The sequence below is a fragment of the Bicyclus anynana genome, chromosome 25, assembly GCF_947172395.1.
Source record: "Bicyclus anynana chromosome 25, ilBicAnyn1.1, whole genome shotgun sequence".
NCBI lineage: Eukaryota > Metazoa > Arthropoda > Insecta > Lepidoptera > Nymphalidae > Bicyclus > Bicyclus anynana.
The window spans coordinates 4,904,745-4,927,380 of NC_069107.1; the positions used below are offsets into that span (position 1 = coordinate 4,904,745).

At 38.2% G+C, this 22,636-nt stretch overlaps 2 protein-coding genes across 2 annotated transcripts in view; both read left to right on the forward strand.

The window, feature by feature from the left end:
• Positions 1 to 22,636, forward strand: part of LOC112044044 (dual specificity protein phosphatase CDC14B) — a 50,143-nt gene that overhangs the window by 17,916 nt on the left and 9,591 nt on the right. The window contains exons 3-7 of the mRNA XM_024079773.2: positions 11,253 to 11,512; positions 12,530 to 12,736; positions 13,817 to 13,947; positions 21,393 to 21,580; positions 22,370 to 22,508. Of these exons, the coding sequence (XP_023935541.2) occupies positions 11,253 to 11,512; positions 12,530 to 12,736; positions 13,817 to 13,947; positions 21,393 to 21,580; positions 22,370 to 22,508 (925 nt within the window). The remainder of the gene's footprint in view (positions 1 to 11,252; positions 11,513 to 12,529; positions 12,737 to 13,816; positions 13,948 to 21,392; positions 21,581 to 22,369; positions 22,509 to 22,636) is intronic.
• LOC128199472 (uncharacterized) lies at positions 13,976 to 21,375 on the forward strand. The gene is made up of 2 exons (XM_052889192.1): positions 13,976 to 17,140; positions 17,367 to 21,375. The coding sequence occupies exon 2, from the start codon at positions 17,417 to 17,419 to the stop codon at positions 19,514 to 19,516; it is 2,100 nt and encodes a 699-aa protein (XP_052745152.1). The 5' UTR covers positions 13,976 to 17,140; positions 17,367 to 17,416; the 3' UTR covers positions 19,517 to 21,375.

Below are 22,636 nucleotides of genomic sequence, written 5' to 3' on the forward strand. Positions count from 1 at the left end.
CTTATTAGAAACTTTAGAAGACATATAAAGAAGACTTGAAAGTGAAAGAAAAGAAGATTTTGATTTGACTTGCAAAGTGTGTACTGATAAATAAATTAAGTTATCCAACGAAATTGCATACAGCTGAGTTTAACAAACTGTTTACAAGGTGTGGTTGAATAAACTCTTCTCCGGACTTAATGAATAATACATTATATTACTTATTCGTCGCAGCTGTTTTATGTAAATCGTAAAAGTATCGTACTTAATGTAAACAGTATTTTTTTTTTATTAATTTTCCGAATGTTTTATTATTCATTTTACAGTATGTAATCAAAATGCTATCTACATTGTAAGCCTCAATCTTGTATGGATTGACAGAGACCATGTCCTATTTATTTTTTATAAAAAAGTGTAAAAAAAAAATAAAAATTCATTTATTTCAATTAGGCTTAGCACTTTTGAAAGGTCAAGATTATGTCATAATTTAATTTAATCTAATAGTGGTAATGATAGTCGAAAACTTAAAATTAAAGTTACGAGGGTTCCAAACGCGCCTTGGTCTGAGAAGAGCCCGTAACAAACTCAGCTAAGGTTTATTTTTTTGTTTACAAACTTATTTAAAACTAAGCACAGTCATATGATACAGTTTAACACCAAGCTTTAGGATATAGTAGTCTGAAACGGATGTGACGTCGCTCGATCTCGTGTTGGCTTGTTTCCGTAAAGAGTAGGGAGTTAGAGAGGGATAGCGATCGGTTGGCGGGAACGACTTGTGATATAAGGCGCTCGTCGTACGGTCGGCTTCTCAGGTCACAGTTACTCCCTCCCGTTCAGGTCACGGTTACTCCCTCCCGAGATCCGAGTCATAGGAGACGCCGTTAGAGAGTCCTTCCGTCCTCTATCTTTCTTTCAGCTTTCGGGTCTCATCAGGCGATGCTTCTGCGCTCGGCCAAACCCCCTTCCCCCACTTCACATCCACTTTTGAAGTTTCTGCTAAAAAAGTTTATCTCTGACCACCACCCTCGGTGATGAGTTCGGCCCCAGTACCATTATCAACCCATAATCGGCTCACTGCTGACCACGAGTCTTCTCTCAGAATGAGAGGGATTAGGCCAATACTACACCACGCTGACCCAATGCGGATTGGCAGACTTACACACACACGTAGAGAATTAAGAAAATTCTCAGGTATACAGGTTTCCTCACGACGTTTTTCCTTCACCGTTTGAGACACGTGGTGATTAATTAATCAAAAATATTAATAAATATTTTTGGTGATTTTCAATTTTTATACTTAAGTAAAAAAAAGGATTTTTTGTCATTTTCTTTTTCTGTAAATTGCTGGGCTCAAAGTGGTCTGTCTTCTTTATAGCAAAATAGGTGTGAATATATGAAAAAATACAGACTATTATATAACTAACGTTCCCATTCTCATTCCCGTAGGAATACGGGGATAATGCCGTATAGCCTTATTCCTCGATAAATGGGCTATCACTGAAATAATTTTTCAAATCGGACCAGTAGTTCCTGAGATTAGCGCGCGCAAGCATACAAACAAACTCTTCAGTTTTATAATATTAGTATAGATATTCGCTTGTAACATGGAACACACAATATCTAGATCCGTTGCAGGCATAAGCACAGCAAAGCTGTGTACTGTGTAGCTCTGAGCAATTATTACCATAAACGCGATCAGCCGTCAAGCGGTTGAGGCGAGCCAGTGTTTTCTTTGCAACTTTTTAATTGCCTATCGCCTATTAGATCGAAGAAAATTACCTTTGCGCGTGGCTTTGTTGGCCTACTTTGAATGGTTGTACCGAAACCACAGCTTGGGGTTAAATTGTATTTATTTATTAACTAAAAATGGCTATGTAGTTAGTCTGTACGTCTTTCTGAAGTAGGTGCGAGAGGATTACCAGCAAAGTCTCTCTATAACTTGCTTAAAGACCTTGACCTCTCTAGAAGTGCAGCTAGTTCTATATTAGAACGAGTGTCCAAAGCTGCTCTAATAGGATCTCACCAAATTTGGATAGGTAGGGAGAACAACACGAGCAGAGAAGAGGAGTGTTGATCGATCGTCAAGGAATTCCTTAACCCTATATCCAGTAGTCCTGGAATTTGCTTGGTGTTTTTTCTCTCTACCACGCGATGGACCCGGCACCTGCACGGTGAATCCATGGAATGCTAAGATATTCGTCTCTCTCATACTAGCGGACGCCCTTAGACCTCTTTAATCCATCCCTTACAGTAGTATCGCTGTAAAAATGGAGTAACTTCTCCCGTTTTCCCAACATTTCCCTTCACTGCTCTGCTCCTATTGATCGTAGCGTGATGAAAAGTATACTATAACCTGCCCAGGATAATTGTACCAAGTTTCGTTAAAATTCGTCGAGTAGTTTTTGTTTCTATAAAGAACATACAGACAGACACAAAAAAATTACAGATTGTATTTCTTGCATCAGTATCGATCACTAATCACCCCCTGATAGTTATTTTGGAAATATATTTCAACTACTTATAGTTCCTACGGTACATAAAGTAGGTACTTACTTACTGCATTTTTGCAATTTCGTTTTTTTTTTAAATATTAATACTTTCAAAAGACTTCAAAAAAGAGGTTCTGCGTTCGATATGTGTGGTAGAAAAATTGTTTTCTATGTATATTTAGAGAAGCGTTTAGTATAATTATTTGATATTCGTTTTTATCTAAATCGAAACTAGAAAGTAATTTATAAAGTTAAAAATAACTGGCAGTAGAAGATGTAAATGATGTCAGCGTTTATCCGATTGTAATACAAAGGAACTAAGTAACAAAATTTACAACTCATGACGAAAGTAACCAAATATAGATTCTTTGTCGAAGGAGTTGTTTAGTCCTTACTCGAGCTGTGAACAAAATAAAATGAGTTTTCTAATTTTAAATCGTAATACGCCTGAAGAACACTCACTGTAAGCCGATTAAATTGTAAAGTTTAGGATTTTCCCGTGGTACTTTCAGAAACGGCTTTAATTAATACGTCACTGGCTTGGCACCGCCTTCAAAGTGATCAGAAAGTAGCACATACGATGTTATTTTTTTTTGGTTTTGTGTATTTTAGTGGGTTTAATTTTTTTGTTCAAAATATTTTATACACAGTAAAATTAATTGTTAAGTTATTTTTACCTACTCTATTCTTATTATAAACTTAATGATGTGGAGTTTCTAAACAGGCTTGTTATTCAACTATCTGAAAATAAAAAAATAACATTTAATATTTAACTGTTTGGCATCCAGGTCTTATTACATTCATGGTTTTAAGTAGCGCAATATACGCCGTGAAACCATAACATACTGCCCGTTCCCATAAAAAACTATTAGTCATACACGTATTCCCTGTTGGTAGCTGGGTTTTCTATGGCCCCCATTATAATGTGAGTAAAGTCGATAAAGTATCCCCCTGTCACACGCCTTACTGTAGGTTACTGGCAATGAAATTTTATACTAAAGATAGGGTACTAGCGTATCAAAACTGAGGCGAACAAATGTGCATAATTGTCTTAATTTCAGTCGCTTATTAAACACCAAAGATTATTTAATGGGGATGATGACTAGGTTTTAATATATTGATTTTTGTGATACATTCGGGTAAATAAGGTCAATGTTAACTAATTTGTACATAAAAAGCGAAGATTGACTGGATATTTGCAAAATAAATAAGATTATAAAATTTCAAAATCTACTAAAAATATTTTATCGTATTTAGATGAAAATTCATACAGTTTTAGCTTCCTTACATTAAATGTGACATTTTTTAATATATGAACTATAAACATAAACGCAGAAATAACAAAGATATTAGTAATTTTGTTTAAACGCCCATACAAATCTAACGGTCATTAATTGCCTACGACGTCATAAGTGCGTACCATTTTGTATGGGGCGTTTTTCAGGGATCCGCGGCAGCGCCGCAAATTTAACCCTTTAAATCCCTGTAGCTCCGAAAGTAATGATCGCAGATACCCTGTTACTTTTACAAAATTGCTTTACTATTAGCGTACTCTTAATTTATATACAATTTAAAAAACTGTCATCATCCCTATTAGGGTAGGGTAGGATAGAGTTTGACGACCTCTGTGGCGTATTGGTATGCGCTACATATGGCTAGTTACCACTCTACCGACAAAGACATACCGCCAAGCGATTTAGCGTTCCTGTTAGATTTCGTACTTCTAATAAGTTAGCCCGCTTCCATCTTAGATTGCATCATCACTTACCATAGGTGAGATTGAAGTCAAGGGCCAACTTGTAGGAAAAAAAATATGCCCGTCAGGATCTTGGGTCCTTGGGAAAAGCATGATAAAAGCAAAGTTTTGATACTATCTGTGTCAAATTGCATCCAGATATCCGTTGAATGTTATAATTGTTTTCCTAGCATATTTAAGGTCCGTTTATATCTACAGACATTTAGCGTGCCAAACACGTGCCGTGGCAGACAAAATAATATTCTTACAGTACAGTATACAGTGTTTATTAACGTATTTATATCTATCGTAACGCGGCCGCGCAGACGTTCACAGACACGGGCCGCGCTCGGCCAGTATTCGCAGAAAGAATATTAAGAGTGTGCAATATGTAATTTGGTGGTTACAAATGGTTCTGGATCTCAGATTCTGGAAAAGTTAGGAGCCTGATATTTGGGTAAATGATATTTCAAAGTGTTAGTTCGTTATGACTATACAAAATACACAATTTGTAAAACTTTTCTCGATTGTTTATTTTTTTGAAAAATACATGTTTTGCTTACATTTTGCTTTCAATCTCAGGAAAAGCAAACTTATTTTCTTAAATTTTTGTTTTGTATAGAAAATTAGGTATATATCTTGAACATCGCCATTTTGTTTTTCTTTATGTTGTTTAATTTACTTGCAATGAGGAAAAAATGATTTTGGCGCTCACGTCAAAGTTTGCGTCGCGCGTCGATCGCTCCGTGCTTTTCACTCACGTGAAAGTCATAATTCGGCGTCTCGTTTGCGCTTCGAATTTTATCCATATCGTACCGACGCGCTGCGCGCTCTTAATTTGTCTGTGCGGTTCATGTCTGTAGAGTCCTTTTCACAGCGCCTTACACAAATGACAATAAGACTGCCATTACCAAATGACACTGAGCGCCATTAAGACATTAGCGCCGCGTCTGTGGGACTTCTTTCATGAAAAGGACTTTAAGTGTCTCTATCTACCTGCTGGGCAGTGTGAATAGACGGTGTCTGTGTGTGTCTGCCACGCTAGTTGTCTGTGCTCACTGTGTCTGTAGATATAAACGGACCTTTAATCGTATGTATAGATAGACTTTTCAAATCGATTTTCTCTTCAAAATTACGTCAACCTTCATCAACATTCAAGTGATCGGATACTCTGATAAACATAACACCTAACAACTGTTCGCTGAATGCTCTTCATGCACTAATTGTCAAATATTACTTGTAACTTAACACTAATAAGGATATTAGGACTATTAGAGCAAAGCCTTATAATATATACTAGTGGACGCCCGCGACTTCGCACGCGTGGAAATCAATGTAAACTTTCACCACTTCAGGGGTTTAATTTTAAAATTTTTTGAATTACATTATATTTTAAAATTGTAACTCTAAAAATTTCCATACAAAAAAGGTTTCCATACAAACTTTCAACCCCTATTTCACCCCCTTCTCATTTTATTTTCGCAATAAAAAGTATCCTATAACCTTCTCCGTATTATGGTCTGAAACTGAACCAAGTTTCATTTGAATTCATTCAGTAGTTTCAGCGTGATGCCCGAATAACAAAAAAAACACGGACAGACAGACAGACAGACAAAAAAAAAATCGAAAAAAATATATTTTTAACTTCAGTATCGATTATAGGTCAATAGTCCACCATGCTGCTAAGGGCGGACGAAGTCGCGGACAAAATCCGTTCTTAGTAGACGTCTACTACCTACGAACTACCTCCCTGCCAAATTTCATATGTAGGGCGGTTTTTGATATATCGTGATGAATATGACCTTTCGCATTTATATTATAAGATTACCTATGCTAGTTAATTTGACTAACGAGTCGAATCTCCTATAACTAAAATTATTAAATAGTCATTATTTTGTTATCTACAACTTAATCAAATGCCATGAAACAAATTTTGTTGAAAATTTTCAATTATCATAAAATAGCGGTAGCAAATTCCATGAAAATATTTAAATAGGCCTTGAACCCTTGGTAAGTGATGATGCAATCTAAGATGGAAGCGGGCTAACTTGTTAGGTGAAGGATAAAATCCACACTCCTTTCGGTTACTACACGAAAAGATGTAAAATTAACGATATGAATAACGCGGTACGTCTTTATCGGTAGGGTGGTAAAGTTAAAGTAGTTGTCACTAATAAAAGCGAGAAATGTATACAAAATGTACCTATGGACTAATTTATTTATATATTTTATTTATATAATATTAAAGTCTGGTCTAGACTACAGAGGGATAATGTCATTGATAGTAAAAAAATCAATTTTGCGAGACAAGGGCGTGTCATGATGAAGAGCAATTGCTCTATAGCAGGGTTTCTCAAACTTTATGCTCCAAGAACCCCTGTTAAAATTTTCAAGTAACAGCGAACCCCTAAATAACTAATGGGGGACCCACCCCCCCCCCCTTCTAAGAAAAAAATAAATTTGACTGTTAAGAAAATAAGGTTTTTATTTCAATAAAAGGTAACACATAGAGTACCAAAATAAATGTCTTTGTAATATTAATGTGATGGGTGTGCTTGTTTCTTGTCACAAATGGATTCAATGTTAGGAGTTATTTTGGACTATTTTAACCTTAATTCTGACTCGGTATCAGTTATCAAGCCATCATTACGTAAATATTGTCCCGAACCCGCTGCCGTTAAATGGCGAACCCATAGGGGATCACGCACTCCACTTTGAGAAACCCTGCTCTATAGCATGCAAAGTACCGAGTCTACTATTACAGTATAATTTTTCAATTATTGTATTTAAAACAGCTGGTAGGTACTCAGCACTCACACCATCATGCCGCGAACGCGGCGCGCCTTGTATTGTTTGAAACTGCTGATCAGGTTCCAAAATTCTTTTACCGGACATGTGACCGGATTCGAACCTACGCTCTCCGAATCAAAGGTCATCTCCATCACCGCCATCACACCCACCGCCGCCACCGCCACCACCATCATCGCCATCACCATCACCGCCATCACCATCACCGCCACCACCACCACCACTACCATCACCACAACCACCACCGCCACCACCATCATTACCATCACCATCACCATCACCATCACCATCATGTCCCTACAAAAGGCCACTGCAGAACGAACGAATAAAGGCCTTCTGTAGGGACTTCCAAACATCACGATATTGAGCCATCTGCATCCAGCGAAACGACATGATAGTAAAACATCATTCGGAACCCTCGTTACGCGAGTTCAACTCGCGCTTGTCCGGTTTTTTTTATAACAAGTTAGCCCTTTTAAGTGATAATGCAGTCTAATTGACATGCGTCCACAAATCAGCATCGTACGTATCGGACGCATCGCATTAAGTCAGCCATTGACGGTCAATTATTCCCACGTTTCTGCAGCGCAAACGGCAGCGAAGACGTTTTATAAGTCGAGCCGTCATGCACGCAGTGACCAATGCACGATCAATTATAGTCGTGGGTGCTGCAGAAACTTGAGAATAATTGATCGTCAATGGCGCGCTTTAAACGAATTTTACGGTAGATAAAATCCGTCCCTACCCGCCGTTTAATCTGATCCCTACCACCAGACCAAAGCTGAGCCAATGTTCAGCAGTGAGCCGAATATGGGTTGATGATGATGATGAAAAACTTTAAGCCTCAATAGCTCAACGGTAAGAACGGTCGGACTCATCACCGAGGAGTGGTGGTTCGATCCCCGCCCCGTTGGACTATTGTCGTATCCACTCATAATACAGTCTTTCCCGTCTAGTTGGAGGGGATTGGGAATATTGGTCACATTTCAAAAATATGGCAAATATTCTTTTAAAAAAATATATATGTAAAAAAAAATTTATCATATTAGAACAACGCCGACATCTATTATCATCACAATCATCACATTTTTCAAACAAAATCTAACCGCATCATAATTGATCCATTGGATCCAGACACACCAAACGAACCACTCTATATTATGTTGTAATTAAAAACAAAAATACGAACGTTCGCTTGTATTCGAGAAACTCCTATAACTAAGTTGGCCTTAAGTTGCTCGTACGGGTAACAAAACACTAAGGGCTCCCGCACACAGGCCACCGACCACAACCACAAAATGCCATTACCGGCATATTTCCTGTAGTTTTCATACATTTTATATGGACTCGCCGTACACGGTTGACGCCGGTGGCCGCCACAAGCTACAATCGTCGCTGCTCGCTTCTTGTGGCCCGCACCGGCCACTAAACGCTGACACAAAACGCCGCAACACGCCACTCGCGCGGTTATTATACTGTGCGTGTGTAGGTTATTAAAGTAGCAGCCACCGACCACAAGTGTCGACCACCGGCCACAAATGGCTGTAGCGGACTTCAGCTATTTTTGTGGTCCCTTCTATAGTTCAGTCAATCTGTAATGAAATAAATGCTACCCTTAGTATAAACGGTAAGTTATATCAAAAAATTGTTTAAATAAAAGTTGTAGCTATTTTTATGACAAATAACTTTCTCATTCACAGTACAGCTGAAAAATATTTTTTTATTAACAAAAATAACGAAAAACCCTTTTTTTGATACTTCAGCGCCACCTACTGTTTGTATTTTTAGTCGTATGTTGTTGCTCTAATGACATAAAATGTAGTTCACATAGTCCTCTGCGTTTTTTGTTCGATAAAATTTTCCCTAAAAACCCTATTCGGAGAAAAACGCGTTTCAAATTTTTTTGGATTTTCTCAAAAACAGCAGGACCCCGCCAATCTACATTTAAAGTTTAAAGTTTAAAAGTTTTTTATTTGAGCAGTTTAAAAAGTACATAAAAACAAAAAGGTGACGGTGATCCCACAAAGTTATAACTGTGTTGTGGTGATCAACGCCCTTCTACAGAGGTACATGACATGCATACTCGTACAAGCTTTGTTATAAAACATAATTTTTTATACAATTTGTGAAAAAGTGGTGCGTTAGGGTGTGGTGTACAGAACCAGTGTAGTTTACGGAGATCATGATTGTGTGAAAGAAAGGTTACTTGTAGGACCTTAAAAGTTCCTCTGTTTCGTCATAGGAAAGACATTTAATCCACGATTTACATTTGTTTTTACAATTGGAAAAAGTCAAAGGGTAGATGTTGAGTAACTTATTAATTTTATTATAAAGGTTGCTACTTAAGTGGACATAATTTAACATCTTTACTTGCCCCCTAACGTTATATGAGGTCAAACATTTTCTTGAAATTATCCTGACCCTAAATTACAGATTGACTGAACTATTCGTGTTTTTTGTAGCGGCGTTTGTGGTCCGTGTGTGGCGACACTAACAGATGCTCCATTTACTCGTATGCGAAGTTACTCGTGCGTGAAAAGTGTGTGCCGTAAGCTGTTTAAACTATCGGATTAAACTCTATTTATGTAGTTAGATGGTGCTATGTATTTTTGTATGATAATATGATTTATCTTATTTGTATAATATATTTATTACTTATAACTAGCGGACCCGGTCAAGCTTCGCTTTGACTTATGTGCACTTCTTCCCTATCCCTACCCTACATTACCCTACTCCTACCCCTACTCTACCCCTACCCTAACCCTACTCTGCTCCTATTATGATTTTATACCTATGTAAATTATTTCTCTTGGAATAATCAAAGACATTTACGCGTTCGTTAACATATAGAATAAATCTTAGAAATAGTTTTCGGAAATAAAAACTTTAATTTACACAAAATAAATTTATGAACGCACGCGTAAATTTTAATCATTTGTCAGTATTTCTGAACGCACGTATAAATCAATCATACAGTATTTGACAGGATAGACAACAAATGTATGACAGGTACTAAACAATGTAACATATTTTGTGGAAAATTATTGATCTTTCATAATTATTTATTCGTTAAGTTTTCATTGTTTTTAAGATGTATTCTGCTATTCTTGGCGGAGACAAATCAAACGAATCAAAAACCATGAAAATCGGTCCAGCAGATCTCGAGTTATAAGTTTTGTAACAAACCCGACTTGCTTTTATATATATAGATTATTACGTAAACTATAGTAAATAGCGGACGCCCCGCGGTATCACTCGTTTAATTCCCGTTCCCGTAAGAATACGGGAATAAAATAGCCTGTGACACTCGCAAATAAGGTGGCTTTCTAGTGGTAAAATAATTTTTAAAACCGGTTTAGTAGATCAAGAGTCACCATAAACTTGAGTTCTTATTATAGACTAGCGGTCACCCGCGACTTCGTCCGCCCTTAGACATCGTTAATCCAGCCCTTGCTATCGCTGTAAAAATGGAGTAATTTCTCTCGTTTTCCCAACATTTCCCTTCACTTCTCTGCTGTTATTAATCGTAGCGTGATGAAAAATACTATAACCTGCCCAGTAGTTTGAAGAATAATTATACCAAGTTTCGTTAAAATCCGTCGAGTAGTTTTTGTTTCTATAACGAACATACAGACTGTCAGACAAAAATTTTGCTGATTGCATTTTTGGCATCAGTATCGATTACTAATCACCCTGATAGTAATTTTGAAAATATATTTCATATACAGAATTGACCTTTCTACAGATTTATTATAAGTATATTATATTATATAGATGTATATAGATGTAATATTATCAGCCTAATCTAACGGCTCACTAAAGGGATATGCCTAAAGCTAAATGCACGCTGCTCCAATACGGATTGGCGGAATTTTTCATTTACTTATTGGAAATTGTATGTTTGTCATTATGTATCACACAATCTGAAGCCTAAAGTTGCATGGTAAAGGGGCTGGACTCAATACCGAGGGGTCATGGGTTCGAACCCTGCCCGCTGGACTATTCTTGTACTCGCAAGTACTACGAATCTATACTAATATTATAAACCTGAAGAGTTTGTTTGACCGCGCTAATCTCAGGAACTACTAGTCCGATTTGAAAAATTATTTCAGTGTTAGATAGCCCATTTATCGAGGTAGGTTATAGGCTATATAGTATCCTCGTTTTCCTACGGGAACGGGAACCACGCCGGTGAAACTAACAGACAATATTTCTAATCAAATTATTTTGTATCCTTTCAGACAGATTGTACTTCGCGACGCTCAAAACGGGATACCAGCCAAAATCCACACGCAACAGCAAATACTTCCACATCGAAGATGACATCGTGTACGAGAACTTCTACTTCGACTTTGGACCTTATCACCTGTGCCATTTGTATCAATTTTGCAACTTGCTCAACGATGAGTTGGACAGAAATCCGAAGAAGAAGATCGTGTTCTACACAAGTAACAATGAGACGCTCAGGCTCAATGCGGCATATCTCATCGGCAGCTATCAGGTAATATTTTGAAAAATATCTGTAAGATGCTTATAGGCGTGTCTTAGTTCTAATAGGCTCAGGTAATATTCAGTAAAACTATCTGATGAAGATGCTTATAGACGTGTCTTAGTCCTAATATAGGCATTTGCTAGGCAAGCGCTCTAGAACTTGACCGCATTGCTTCCATCCTTGACTGCTAATATGATTGTCAGTAGTCAAGGATACAATAGGAGAGGAAAGCCCAAAAAGAGATGTTTGGTTTGAAAGAGGATGTATGTATAAAGGGAGTAGATGATAAGTTCACGAATAATAGAATAGAAGCGAATGGAAGATTTTGACACATTTTGCCGACTCCACTTAAGTGGGAGAGACGTGAAAGATGAATATGACCTGTGTTTTCGATTCGGAGGGTGAAGGTCCGTAATTCGTTCGGGCATCTCCAACTTTTTAGTTATGTGCATTTTAAGAAATTAAATATCACGTGTCTCAAATGGTGAAGGAAAAACATCGTGAGGAAGTCTGCATACCTGAGAATGTGTGTGAACTCTGCCAATCCGTATTGGGCCAGCGTGGTGGACTATTAGCCTAATCCCTCTCATTCTGAGAGGATATTCGTGCTCAACAGTGAGCCGAATATAGGTTTGTTATCGCCGCGGCTCGTGGTCGCGGTCGTATGTGCTCGTGGCGTTCGAGCCATCTACATCTCTTGGTGTGTAATTCTTTATGGGTTACTTGGGATAGGCGGGGAGAGTGACTTGAGTGGAAAAGGGAAGTGTTTGTTAACAGTCAAAGGATCCTTTAACCCTACACACATCGTTCACAAGTGCGTGACTTCACTCAAGGTAATTTTCTGCCATTCTAGGGTTTTATTTTGGTTACAGTTTGATTTGTTAATTAAGTTGTCCTGACAAATGACCTTTGTTCGACATTAGTTTTCTTATTTTTGTAATCACCTCAGAGTCTGCTAAAAGGTTGTTGATGATGATTGTAGTCAACCTTGAGCATATACAAAGACCGCATTGTTTTCCTTTGCAGATAATATACCTGGGCGGGTCGCCGGCGGCGGTGTACAAGCAGCTGACCGAGGGCACCTGGTCGCTGCTCAGCTTCCGCGACGCGTCGGGCGGGCCCGCGCTCTTTGACATCTCGCTATTGGACGTGCTGCATGGTATCAAGGTCGCACATGACGCCAAGTTCTTCGACTTTGAGCACTTCGACGCTGAACAGTATTTGTTTTACGAGGTACGCTATTACTGTAGCCCCTACTCTCCTCATGTCTGAGGATCGTGAATTCATTACCATCCTTGGCGAGTCATTTTTTACAATGCTCCTCTATCGAGTACGGTCGCTACCCATTTTGACGGCACTGTAAAAGGTGCGGGCTCTTGTTTCTTTGAGAAGATCCGACTATCCGGTTGGAGGACCTCGTGACCGTTTGCCACAATTCCCATCACAATATTTTCTTCCAAGTTGTCGTTACCACGGCGTGTGATATCCCCAAAATAACTAAGGATGCGCTGTAGACAGATGGTTGAGAGACGTGTTTTAATTTGAAACTGTGAAATAATTGCGTTTGGCAGTCCACGGTATACGTAACATTCGCCTCCAACACCACATCTGGAACCAATTCTTTGTCTTTCTCTGGCGTCCAAAGTCTACGTCTCTACACCTTATAGGAAGATCGAAAAATAAGCGCTTGGAACAGGGGTGTTTTGGTTATATTTGTGATGCTTCAGTTCTTCCAGATGTTTGTTAACGTCGTTATCGTGTAGCCCCTACACTTAGGGCAAATTGCGTGATGAGCCTCTTTCGCGCAATGTAGGGAGGGAGGACTGTGACAACAAAGGTGGACGCCAGAAGAGCGATTGTCAACAATGAGTGCGATCCTACAGGCGCATGGCCTAAGGGATGACAGGGCCATGCTTTTCATCTTAGACATTCTCTATAGCTTTAAGGTCGCTCATGAAGCTCATGATGCCAAGTTTTACGACTTTGAGCACTTCGACGCTGAACAATATTTTTTTACGAGGTACGCTTTTACTGTAGCCTAGGGAGTCCTAGGGACATCTATAACATAGGGATGAAACTCTTGAATGAACCTTTGATGAAAACCTATGTCTTGCGGTGCGATGGTAAAAAGGCGAACGTGGTATGACGTCGAATAGCTCCTGAGCACACTCTCCAAAATATATCCTATAAAACACCGACAAACGGGCAACTTTTCGCCTATGCTCAAGGGTTTGGAGTTTTGTCCAAAGTGGTGAATCTCCTGGCTCGGCGATCCACACCTTACCTTATTACTACTTATCTCATTTTGTACAGAAAGTGGAAAATGGCGACTTGAATTGGATCGTGCCCGGCAAGATGCTGGCATTCTCTGGGCCGAACCACCGCTCGCGGCTGGACCGCGGCTACCCCCTGCACAGCCCGGAGCATTACCACGAATACTTCAGGTTCTTCTTCTTCTTCTTGATGTCGCGGCTCTGCAGGCCTCTTGAGGTCCTGTATCACGTTGACCGTTACCGATCTATTGTGATCGCCACTGACTAGATATCCCCTCCAATACTGGTTGCTGCCAGGTACAGCAGCAGTTTCTTGGCTGGTACTTCAGGTTACTTTATTTTATTACTAGCTGACTAGTATGGATACGAGGATAATATAGCCTATAGACTTCCTCGATATATGTGCTATCTAACATTGAAAGAATTTTTCAAATCGGACCAGTAGTTCCTGAGATTAGTGCGTTCAAACAAACTCCTTATAATATTAGTATAAATTATTTATTGATTTATTATTAACCAGTAGACGCGCGCGGTTTCACTGACGGATGTCGCTTTTTCGAGATCTAGACCAGACATTTTCCTTTTGTCCAAACAAACTAAGCGAATAGTACTTGTAGAGCTTACTGTGCCGTGGGAGACTAACATTCCGAAGGACACACACAGTATAAAAGTGAATAAATATTATGACCTAACAAATGAACTAACTAAAAATGGCTATGTAAACTTCATTTTTTTAGAATTGCAAAATCTTGTAAACAAATATGGCCGTATTCATCACTGACATTAGTTGTGACGTCATCCTAGGGATGGGCCGTTGATGAACTATATCGAGAATTAACTTATACTAATCGAATTTTATATCAATTGTAAAAAAATCACTTTACTTAAAAACTCACTTCTAAGTTGGCAACACTAATCACACAGTCAAAATACGCGCGATATTAACTGTCTACCTCTTTCTGTTGCATATTAATTAATACCTATCAAATAACATTTTTTTCACTTGTATCTGTTTGTTATAAATTAAAAGAGTACTAAAAAATTTAGGCAGTACTTGTTAACGCATTATCTTTTTTTAACATATAAGTACGTAACTAACTAAACAGCGCTATGAAAAAAATACTTTATTCAAATTACTCAATTACGATATCGATACTGAACGGAATACATTCGATATTTACAATCGGTAAATCGTTCATTTTTAATCTGTGGTGACAATTTTACTTGGCACAACCTTAGAGAGACGAAACGTCAAATTAACATTTAAATGTAATCTGTGTGCATAATTTCGTGTTTAATTTCGTTTATTTCTAAAAATTTTGATTAAACCCTGTGTAAATTAAAAAAATGTTACGTTTGTATGATTCTCCATAGGTGGATTGTAAAGAACAAAGTGTTTGTGCGTGTTTTAATAGTTTGATGGTTCTGAAAACTATTATGAAAGTTTGGCATCGACAAAAGGGTTTGTTTATTTACCAAATAGCGCAATTCAATCTGGACATGGTATAGTTAGTCTGTACGCCGTAGAAGTAGGTGCAAGAGGATTACCAGCAAAATCTCTCTGTAACTTTCTTAAAGACCTTGGCCTCTCTAGAAGTGTAGATAGTTCTATATTAGAACGAGTATCCAAAGCTGCTCTAATAGGATCTGTCAACGCCGCAATGTTACCTAAGACAATAATTGCCGGATAATTTGGACAGGCGTTTACTTTATTGCATCATATCATTTGTCTACCTACCTGCGAATATTTTATATTGTCATTCACTCTTGTGCCATCTTCCATTACAACGCAATACACGCTTTCAATATCAAAAGGCCTTTTAATTAACAAAAACCACGAAGATCAAGTCCGACAGCAAACATTTTGGCGACCGTGCAGATTAACAACCGCGAATCTACAATCTTTTGGATATTACAATCGACGGACAAGAAATTCGTGACGAAAACATACGAAAATTAGATGACGCAATCTCAACAAAGAACAAAGAAAAGACGAACCAACTCAGTTAAGTGCCTTAAATCCTTTCTTATCCTATTCTAAAAACTATTAACTTTCTATTTACAGCAAGATTTGTGCAAATAATAGTATCGAAATCAAGTGGATTGTGAAACAATGTGTAACAGTTAGGTTATACCTAAGTACCTATTAATGAGTTAACGAAATATTAGTTTTGCTTATTTTACGTAATATTATTTAGGTTTTTACTATAATCTCAATTTAAAACATTACAATTTGGTTAAAAGTTCGTAAAGATTAATTAATTTCATACAATTCATACTTCATTAAGAAAATTACACATAGATTTGCATACCTACCTAGTATCCTAAACAATACCTATCTACTATACCTAGCTTATTATTCTAAATTACGTAAATCTATAAAGTTATTACCTATACCTAATTACTTACGCTCTCATATAAACTTGTCATAATATACTTTTTGACTTGTCATATACTTACTTGGTACTCAATCGTATTGCCGAACATTCCAGGATCGCGTTGCTTCGCTCCGCGCGCCTGCAACCTACCTACCTAGCACCTACGTTATCTTATCAGCTAAGGACGCGCGCAGTCGAGCGGTTTGAAGGCGGTTGAGATTCGTTTGTAAGCGGCCTAACAAGTATCACCGAATAAAGGAGCGTGAGCTAAAACTTTTCTTTTTAGTACTTATTACTCGATTACTTTGCAATAGCCTACATAATTATACATGAGGTACTTGCCTAGTTTTTATTTTGTTTGTTTATAATTTGTTTGTATCATTGTTCACATAAATTATTACTATTTAATTACATTTCAAATCTTGTAATACACAATGACTGAAAGTGCTAGTATGCCCGCTGTTGCAAAGGAATTAAGAGAACTTTATGCAAAACGTAGCTCGGTTAAAGGGCGCATTACTAAATATAAAACGTATTTAAATTCAATTTCTTCTAATAGTTTAACACCACTTGAGGTTGGTGAGTTAAAATTAAAAACAGAAAAGATCAAAAGACTTTCGGATTATTTTGAAGAGTTGCAAAATCGAATAGAAGTTGTAAATTCAGATAATATGTCATTAGAGCTTACTGAACGCGATAACATTGAACAAGATTTAATGATAACAATTGCTACAGGCTTACATCTCATAGATTCTAATGAAAGCATCTTGAACTCAAGTCGGCCTCACTCACGCGACGAGCGCGGTGACCATTCGACTTCTATTGTTTGTCATCACGATAACCACGACATGGGTTTCAAGCTTCCTGAAATTCAAATTTCTAAATTTGAGGGTCACTTCTTCAGATGGTTGGATTTCAGAGACAACTTTTTATCTTTAATTCACAACAACGATCGAATAAAACCAATTCATAAGTTTCACTATTTGGTGTCATATCTCGAGGGTGAAGCCGCTCGTATAATTTCTAATATTGAATTATCCGAAGCTAATTACAGCATTGCATGGCAGTCATTGTGTGAGCGGTACGACAACAAAAAACAACTTATTAACCATCACTTAAATTCGCTTTTCAGTATCGAACCGTCGGCCCGGGAGTCCGAAAGATCGTTACGATTTTTAATAGACCATGTATCGAAAAATCTTCGTGCTTTAGCGACTTTAGGTCAACCGACCGACCACTGGGACACGCTTATAATTTATATTATGTCCTCAAAATTAGACAACAATACTATAGGGAAGTGGGAAGAGCGTCGTAATAATTTTGACGAAGTACCTACTCTAAAGCAATTTAATAAATTTTTGTCTGATCGTGCGGATGTCTTAGAAACTTTAAATAGAAACAAAAATGACAAATTGAGGCAACTACCGCGGCCAATGACTAGTTCAGTACGCAACTACAACAACTACAACCACTACAACAACTCCAACAAAAACAATAATAATAATGAATTAAAATCTTTTGCAGCTAGTTTTAATACAAATTCTTACCGCTGTTCCGTGTGCAAGAATGATCATCGTATATACGACTGTCCCATATTTTTAGCTAAGAGTGTGGGGGAGCGCAAGACCGAGGTCTCAAGATTAAGGTTATGCTTTAATTGTTTGCGTGGCTCTCACTCTCTTCGCTTCTGCAGGTCTGGACCATGTCGTACATGCAATGAATTACATAATACTCTTTTATGCACTATTTCAAACAAACACGATTACGATACATCAAATACATCAAATAGTACAACTAAAAATACAACTCACAATGTACCAAACAGCAACTTGGTCAATTGCTCCACGTCCATACAAAATACTAATCAAATTATTTTATCCACTGCTTTGATTACAGTGACGAATCCTAAAACAAATCAAATCGAAAAGGTCAAGGCTCTCCTTGACTGTGGGAGTCAATCTACATTTATAAGTCAATCTTTGAAACAAAAACTATCACTCGATTCAGAGCCTATTAATACAATAAATATAATAGGTATCGGCAACACCAGTTGCGATGAAGTCACAGAAACTTGTACACTACAATTAGGTTCAATAAACAAAGATTTCAATATTCAACTTACCTGTTATGTTATGAAGCAACTAACAGGTCAAATTCCTAAAATACCTATCAACATTCAACAACTACAAATACCTACTGACATACAGTTAGCAGATCCAACGTTTGATCAGCCAGCTCCAATTGAAGTTTTGATTGGTGCCGATATTTTCTGGGACATCTTGGGTTGTGAGCAACATTCTCTCGGCCCCAATAATCCTAAATTAAGAAGTTCTAAGTTCGGTTGGTTAATTTCGGGTCCTATTTCAAATATTTCTAAATCTCAAAATAAACAATGTCTTGCTAACGTATCTCATGTAGACGAAATCGACCAACAATTAACGAAATCTTGGGAACTTGAATCAGTTCCTACAAATACAATTTTACACGAAAATGAAATTGCTTGCGAAAACCATTTCCGACATTTTACTCGACGATTAAGCACAGGTAGATTTTGCGTTAGACTACCTCTAACTAACGATCCTAATAATTTAAGCAACTCTTATGACCTAGCCAAACAACGTTTTCTTAATTTAGAAAGACGATTAAAGAAGCAACCGGCTATTAAGTCACAATATATAGAATTTATGCGCGAATACGCAGAGTTAGCCCATTTAGAAAAGTCAAAATTTTGTATTCCAAATCCATCGTATTTCCTTTGCCATCATTCAGTTTTTAAACCAAACAGTGAATCAACCAAAATCCGCATCGTCTTTGACGGTTCGGCGCGAGTTCCTTCCTCAGGCCTGTCTATTAATGACATTCAACTAATAGGCCCAAATATACAAGACTTTCTTTTCTCCATTCTGATTCCAGCGTGTCAATACAAATTCATTTTAACAGGCGACATAAAAGAATTGTACCGCCAAATTTTAATTGATGAAGAGCACCGAAATCTTCAAATAATATTATGGAGAGAAAATGAGTCTTTGCCTTTAGAAAAACTTCGATTAAATACTGTTACTTGTGGTTTTGCAAGTGCCAGCTATTTGAATACTCGTTGCCTTTGGCAACTGGGGGAGGAATGTGATGACGAACAAATTAAAAATATTATACAACATGATTTTTACGTTGATGACTTAATAACCGGTTCCGACAAAGAAAAAGATTTACTTTACATTCAAAATTCTGTATCAGAGGCATTAAAAAAAGGTTGTTTTAACTTACGAAAATATAGATCTAATTCTAAAACTATTTATCAATCATCTACTATTCATTTTACTGACAATTTAAGTAAAGTGAGTCATCAAATACTTTGGGATTAAGATGGAATCCCTTTTCTGATACTTTTAATTTTCCTATTCAAAACCCATCATACAAAAACATTTTAACTAAAAGACTAATTTTATCATTATCTTTAAAAATATTTGACCCGCTTCGATTATTAAGTCCTTTCATAGTTAAACCTAAAATTATTTTGCAGCTATTGTGGCTCAAGAAAGTAGAATGGGATGATCCCGTTCCTCAGGTTATAAAATTATCATGGGAAAAATATTCTAAATTTACTAAACTAAAACAAGTCACAGCTTACATATTAATATTTATACACAAAACTAAAAACCCTAAATCTAAAACTATCGATAATTTAACAATTGACGAATTAACTAACTCATTTCATTTCTTATTAGCTCAAAAACAATCTTTTCCGAATTAATATGCAACTCTAACCAAAAGCAAACAACTAAATTCTAAATCAAACATTCTCTCTTTATCTCCATTCATCGACGATCACAACTTGATTAGAGTAGGCGGTCGAATTGACGCTTCTATGTTTAAGTTATGATCATAGGCATCCAATCCTTCTTCATTCATTCCATTAACTAACAAAATTTATTTTCAATTATTACCACATTAATTTACATGCTGGTCCACAATTACTGTACGACAACTTTTTTGGCCTATTTATGGCAGGCGGCTTGCTAGAAACACAGTACAGAAATGCGTCATGTGCAGACGAGTTCAAGATAAAACTCTCAATCCTCTTAAGGGAAATTTGCCAGCAGAGCGCAGAACCTAGTCGGTGCTACTAATGACATTAAGAAATTCCTAAAACAAAACAAACAATATTTTATCGAATTTGCAACTCAAGAACAAATTAAATTCAAATTCTCACCGTCATATGCTCTTCACTTCGGTGGCATTTGGGAGGCTGGCGTGAAATCCGCGAAACATATTAAACGCGTAATGGGTAATACACATCTGACGTTCAAGGAAATAAGTACATTGTTTGCACAAGTCGAAGCTATACTTCTAACAGTCTTCTCCTGTGTCCATTATCTCCTTCTCCAAACGATTTCCTAAACCTTACTCTAGAGCATTTTCTGATTGGTCGTCCTATCACTTCACTGCCGTCACCCGATCTAACTGACCATAAATCAAGCAGTCTGCAGCGCTACTCATGGCTTGAGCAAATCAGACAACATTTTTGGAACCGTTGGAACAAAGAATATGTCTCCGAATACAAAACCGACTCAAGTGGCGCACCAACGACGGCCCCAAGCTCAAAATTGGTGACCTTGTTTTAATACATGAAGAGTACGTGCCTCCACTTTCCTGGCGAATGGGACGAGTTACACGGATGTTCCCAGGACGTGACGGAGTTTCCAGAGTCGTCGACATAAACACCACCAAAGGAAGCTTAAGAAGACCACTAACCCGAATTTGTCCATTGCTGCCTGATTAGTGTTTGTAGAAAGACAAGCCTTTCTACGCGGGGGAGGATGTCAACGCCGCAATGTTACCTAAGACAATAATTGCCGGATAATTTGGACAGGCGTTTACTTTATTGCATCATATCATTTGTCTACCTACCTGCGAATATTTTATATTGTCATTCACTCTTGTGCCATCTTCCATTACAACGCAATACACGCTTTCAATATCAAAAGGCCTTTTAATTAACAAAAACCACGAAGATCAAGTCCGACAGCAAACAGGATCTTACCAAATTTGGCTAGGCAGGGAGAGAACGGGGAGTGTTGATCGATCGTCAAGGAATTCCTTAACCCTACATCCTGTACTCACAAGTTCAGGACTCTGCTCGGAGTTCTTCTCTCTACCAAGTTAATTTTTTTTCTCTAATTCGGGGTCGTCCGCTCGTTGATAAATAAAGTCTAGAACTGTCTCATCTTCTATGTTCAGGAAGCACCACGTGACGACTATCGTACGACTCAACAAGAAGTCGTACGACGCGAAGCAGTTCACAGCGCACGGGTTCGAGCACCGAGAGCTGTTCTTTGTCGACGGGTCGGTGCCGTCCGATCTGATCGTGAGTCGGTTCATACGGATCTCTGAGGCGGCGAAGGGGGCTGTGGCGGTGCATTGTAAAGGTAAGCTTATATATTTTAACTAACGAACCCGGTGAAGCTTCGCTTTGACTAATTTCCTACCGCTCTTATTCTACACCTACCTTAACCTTAGCAGACCCGCTCAAGCTTCACTTTGACTCATTCCGTACCCCTATCAGCTTCACTTTGACTCATTCCGTACCCCTATCCTATTCTACTTCCACCCTACACTTACCCTACCCTAACCTACCCCTACCCTACCTCTACACTAACGTCAGTCAATTGTTTTGTATAATGGAAAATGTATATGGTATTGCTTGAATATAAAATAAAAAAAAAGAAATATTGTTCTCTATCCTATCGCAACAAAAGATAGAGCAATATTTCCGGTGAGACCCTATTGGTCGCTAATATGTCATTTTATCTTTACGAGATATGTGGGTCGCATGATAGGCCTACTAGTGGCGCATAGGGTCGAAACTTAAGGCGTGCGAAAAAGCTATGCTCAAGAAAGGAATACGCAAGAAAGCACCGGTATACTGGTGGAATGAGCAAATAAGAGAGAAGAGAGATTTCTGCACCAAATGCCGGAGAAAATACACTCGCCAGGCATCGCTACCCCCCGGCCCGCGCAGTCCTCCCCTCTGCCCCGCGCGCACGACTTCACACCCGCATAGTCCTTCCCCCCCGTCGCCCGCATATCATGCGAGTGTCATCAACGAACTTGCCAAGCTATAGTGAAAAATGTCTTCCTAGCGGATCTATGTACGCCAATGATGCGTTAACGATACTCTTTCGCGTCGCACTATAACTACGATACTTGGTCCACAGCGGGGCTGGGTCGTACCGGTACGCTGATCGCGTGCTACATGATGAAACACCACGGGTTCACCGCGCGGGAGGCCATCGCCTGGCTGAGGGTGTGCCGTCCTGGATCCGTCATCGGCCACCAGCAGTGGTTCCTTGAGAAGTGAGTATCAACTTTTAAAAAAATATAAAAAATAATAAGCCCTTTGTAGCATATCTATACTTCTTATTATAGGCAACCTAAGTATCTGTTTGTTGTTTGTTTGTCATCATCATCATATCAGCCGATGG

Excerpts from the sequence above, each read along its gene's own strand:
- LOC128199472 (XM_052889192.1), top strand. The coding sequence starts at position 17,417 with ATGTCCTCAAAATTAGACAACAATACTATAGGGAAGTGGGAAGAGCGT.